The sequence below is a fragment of the Mercenaria mercenaria genome, unplaced genomic scaffold (genome assembly GCF_021730395.1).
Source record: "Mercenaria mercenaria strain notata unplaced genomic scaffold, MADL_Memer_1 contig_3594, whole genome shotgun sequence".
In the NCBI taxonomy this organism is placed as follows: Eukaryota; Metazoa; Mollusca; class Bivalvia; order Venerida; family Veneridae; genus Mercenaria; species Mercenaria mercenaria.
This window is the reverse complement of record NW_026461748.1, coordinates 1-5,255: the sequence shown is the minus strand read 5'-3', so window position 1 is coordinate 5,255 and position 5,255 is coordinate 1. Positions and strand designations below refer to the sequence as shown.

General features: G+C 34.4%; 1 protein-coding gene across 1 annotated transcript; it reads left to right on the top strand.

Annotated features, from left to right (window-relative positions):
• Window positions 1–329: 329 nt before the first annotated feature.
• Window positions 330–5,109, top strand: LOC128553215 (solute carrier family 2, facilitated glucose transporter member 1-like; the record flags this gene model as incomplete). Its single annotated transcript, XM_053534334.1, has 7 exons — window positions 330–450; window positions 1,249–1,382; window positions 1,834–1,929; window positions 2,680–2,840; window positions 3,382–3,506; window positions 4,342–4,512; window positions 5,002–5,109. Coding segments are annotated over exons 2-7 (763 nt in total), but the record flags the coding sequence as incomplete, so codon positions are not given.
• Window positions 5,110–5,255: the final 146 nt, after the last annotated feature.

Sequence of the window (5,255 nt, the reverse complement as noted above, 5' to 3'; positions counted from 1 at the left end):
CGCATGACGTCCGATACATTACTCCTCGCGTAAATGAAGCCCAGCATAAGATTTATTAAAATCTATCAATGAGCATGTCAGAATGAAAACAATCAAGGCCTTCTTGTGATTTATCGTCTAATTTACCACGGTTCATCGTTCAGATACTTCAGTATTAAACCACTCGAGCTAACGCCCTCGTGGTTCAAATCCTACGCATCTGAACTCTGAACCGTGGTAAATCAGACGATAAACCACTCGAAGGCCTTGATTATTTGTTAAGTATATGGATTCAGAGTAAGCGTCATTACAGTAAATCAGCGTTAACAATTGAGCACAGTGATGTTTAAGTAGATATCAACATGTATAATGTTTCCACCTGAGCGAATTTACATGTGATTTCACGAATACATTTATAATAGATAGATATCTTATGATATTGTATTGTGGATCATTTACACGGCAATAAATGTAAGTTTTAAATTATAATGAATATAATAGTTATATAGAATCTAAAGTATTTTAAACCGATCATAATCTATTTTTGTTTTCAATACAGTACTTTATAGAGGAATTAAATATAAACACACTACAAAACTATTTCGATCGAATTCCCACTTTCGTTTTTTTAAACACAATAAAGTGATTTTGCAGGTTTCTTTAACGCATATATACACACATGTGCATAGATAAATTGTAAAACTTACAAACAGAATCTAGATTTTATTTTTTCACTGTTCCGAATATGCTTTGCGACTAACACTCAATATCGGTATACACAGCGCTTTAAACAGATGTTGTAAACTTCGTGAAAAATATAACTTATAAATATATATAGCTCTAAACTATCCTTAGGATAGATGAAAAGTTTTTTGTTGTTGTTTTTTTTTTAAACCAAATAAAGAGACAGATCACGAAAATACCTAAGTATATGTTATCATTTCCATTTCATGTCCAGGCACATTTATTTTCCCGGGGAGTACCGTCTTGCAACCTTACAGTCATTAAATAAACATATTGAGACACAAATATTAAAATAACTTTGAAAATTTGATTCTGCATATCATATTTCAAAATGTTACTTAAGATGATACTGCCTTTATGAAGTTTATGATCTATAAATCGTAAATGGTGCATGTTGTTACGAATACAATATAAACAGAGATATACATGACTTCATTCTTCTTCCCATATCATGTAATTTCTTTTCAAATATCAGCTCAGTTTAACGCAGTTTGGGGTAATTGGCAACAGACCTTAATTTTTCAGATGTGCCGAAATTTTGCTGTATACTAGTTGGTATGGAAAGTGAATTAAATGAACAGAATAACTTGGATGAGAGAACGCCTCTGTGTGAGGACGAGTTTGGAAGAACTGATGCAAATAACAGACCAGCAAAGTCGGTACGTTTTGAATTTTCTTAACATAATCGTGCTTTGCATTTGAAAAGATTAGACAATGTTGAACTTCGCATGCTTTTGTTTATAAATGTCTGAATCATAGATAATAGGGAAATGAACGTGCTTAAACATTTATTATAATAATAAGCCTGCATTTGTGATTGGTGACTTCAGGATGTGTACTTGGCTGATGAAAATACATACGAATTTGTTTCCTTTAGTAAAATGTTTTTGTATGTTTAACGGCAGACGCAACACCAGAAATAGAAAGTTTTCTTCCGAAAGCTTGGCCGGTTTTGGATGGAACCATGAAAACAAACCGCTCAGAAAAGGTCAAATCTGTGTTTTCGTTATTGAAGAGGATACTGCATAAATTATTTTAGCTAATGACCAGATTGTGGTGGCTGTAAGCTCTCTTGAGCATGGTATAAAAGCGTTGTAACTCTGTTTACAGAAGGTGACGGTACGGCTATGTTTGGCTGTGTTCTCGGCAGTGATGGGGTCAGTGGAATTTGGATACAACACGGGTGTAATCAATGCTCCCGAAACGGTATCTGCACTTCTCTTTGTGCTTTTCAAATGTAAAATATGTTGATAATGGATCGTTCTTAATGAATAAGTTTTTACACGAGAGAACCGGTCTCGAGTTGCGCTCTCTGAACTTTTTATTTAACATGTCCATTAAAGTGGATGAGGGGTGTCTGGCAGGGCAAAACGTCCTTAGAAAAGACCTTCGTCCGTATAACGATCGATATCATTAAACTTGTCACGGAGATATGACAGCCCGTGTAGCAATGCATACATTTTGGCTATTTTTCTAAAGACTTAGTATCATGATTTAAATGTTGACACGTGAAGTTATTACGAATAAGGTTTTCAAGTACGCTTTAAATTTAAGGTTTTCATAATATTGATGTTGGGCACACTTCTCAATATGCACACACACACAGGCATATATACATCTGATATAATATTTCGAAAAGGCGTTTCTTGCGGAGAACATGTAATAAAATCTGTAAAAAGATCATTTAGAAGCAAAGAATTCATCCAAGAAGAATAATAGCAGACTCGGTTTGATGGAGTCTGTTCATGAGAGGTAATGAAATGTGCAACACCTCTCACGCCCCCTAGCACGGGTAAGGTTAACTGCCCGCCGTTACATAACTGAAATACTGTTGAAAAACGACGTCTTTGTACTAGGTACTTTTTCCTTTCTGACATTCGAAATAGGAAGATGTACATATATGCTTATCAACATTTAATACATTTCGCTTTTTTTTTTAAATAATTTTATCCACAGCAAATCAAAACTTTCATCAATGTCACGAATTACAACCGCACAGGAAATCCAATGACAGATGTGACAATTACCTCCCTCTATGCCGTTATTGTTGCAATATTTGCCGTCGGCGGTATGGTAGGAGGTCTAGCGGCCGGTTGGTGGGCAGACTATTTTGGAAGGTAAATAATACTTACGCATTATTTGTTCTTTATGACTGGTCTATACTCAACACATGATTACTGGGCTTATAATGTTCTCACCATTAATTCAGCAGCAGACCGAACCTTTAGCTTTCAAAGAGTCATTGTAAGTAGCTCGCTACCTCTGGCAATAGTTTTGACCATACTGTATGTATTAGATTGGGTATATTTTGTCGTCACAGGGCTAATAAGTGGTTAGTAAGTTATTAGTTTTAATAAATATTAATATAATTACCTCCCTTTATGCATTAATTGTTACCGTAGATTGTTTTAGAAGGTGTATGTTTATTTGATCTAGACACACTGACTAAAGTATTTTCTTGAAACCGACATGCCATGTTTTTGTCGAAATGTCTCATTTGTCTTTCCATGGAAAGAGTTTATTAATAACGACAATATCGATGTGTATACCTACCATTGAATTTATTATGTAAGAAGCTATATTTTGTTATCATTGCAGAATAATATAAAATCGGTGCTTTTTGACCCATGATAAAATATATTTTCACGTTTTTTACAGGAAATATGGTATGATGTTGAACAATGTAATCGGTATAGCGGCGTGTTTGATGTTATATCTCAGTAGAACCGCCACGTCTTACGAGATGATTATCATTGGTAGATTACTTGTAGGATTTTCTTGTGGTATGAAAACAAATCACGAAAATATGAATGCAATAACCCTGACCCTGCTTAATATCTGTAATGAACTTGTCCATCTTTCTATTTGGACAGTACCACCAACTTTTAAAAGGGGTGCTTAGCTAAAAGATACTGACTGAATGGCGAACAGTGCAGATCTTGATCAGACTGCACGGGTGTGCAGGTTGATCATGATCTACACTGGTCGTAAAGGCAGAATATGTCGTGTCCAGTATGACATAGGGATGATCTTTCTCAATTAAATGAAGGAAACGCGTTTCTAGTAATTAGAGTTGTTAATATATTTATATTTTTAAATACATGTGTAGTTACGTTGTTGTAATAGTTTCCAGCATTTATTATTTCTTGCTTTATATTTCCATAAGATTCTAGTTTTATCTTCGCTGTGTATATTTAACACATTCATTCTATGATTATAAATACTGGTATCTAAAATTTCTTATAAATTTCTGGCCCCTGGACCGTGGTTCGAACCCATGACCTTTGGATTGCCAGTCAAACGCTTTAGCACTACACCATCGGACAACTGACAGAAAAAGTATGCTTGAACTGATACCTAAATATTCCTTTAAAATATTAAGTTTAAGAATATTTTATTGCAAATGTTACACAAGATAAAATCTTACACATACACACAAGACATAACAACACAAGCAATAAGATATTGACGGAAGTATTAGAATACTTATCCAGTCAATCTCTGGAAATATTAATTTATTAATTTAGAATATTTATAATGGCCTCAGTTACATAACGTTAATAAAGATAAAACAGGTTGGATGTTCAGTGTTAGTATATTTGTTTGCGGTTATTTCAGGTGTGTTTACTGGGTTGACACCGATGTATCTGTCAGAGATCTCCTCCTCTAGTAATCGTGGTGCGCTAGGAACGTTACATCAGCTCGGAGTTGTTGTAGGCCTACTCTTGTCTCAAGTTTTGGGATTTCCAGAAATCCTAGGAAATGTTGATTATTGGAATCTTTTATTAGGTAACTTCTCAATATGACATTAATAGATTAGGTAGCTTCTAGGTACGACATTACTCTGTTAGGTAAATTCTCGGTGCGACATTAATTTATCAGGTAACTTCCCAGTGCGACATTTATATATTAGCACAAACATGTATCGCAATGATTTTAGTGTTTACATTTATGACAGAAATCTCTCGATTTTGTTATGCATTAAACTACAACCGAAGTGCCATGCTTAACTTTTTCGACTATTTAAACACATTTATTCATGTATTGAAAGGCAGTCTCAGACACATCGGCAAATCTAATCGGACAGTAGTTCATGCATCTAGATGTGTGGTATTTAAACAGGACCTTTAAAACTGTGAATCACGCACACACATAAACACACATCGGCCAAGATAGTAACTAATTTATATGCAGAATATTTTTTCATATTTTATGATCCTGAGACACATTAATTATTCGTGATATTAGATAAATATTCATCCTTATATCTTTTTCCAGGTATAGGTTTAGTCCCATGTGCCATTCAACTATTGACGATGCCAATGTGTCCAGAGAGTCCACGATTTTTGTTACTGACGAAAAACAAGGAAATAAAGTCTAGGAGAGGTACTATTCCATTTTGGTCAATGAAAATGATATTTATAAAGGGATGAGTCGCGGCCTGAATATGATTCATTCTTGATGTTGTAAAATCATTTAATTTCGTGAGCATAAAATTTCGTGGGTTTTTTTTCAGCAACATTTGCTAGATC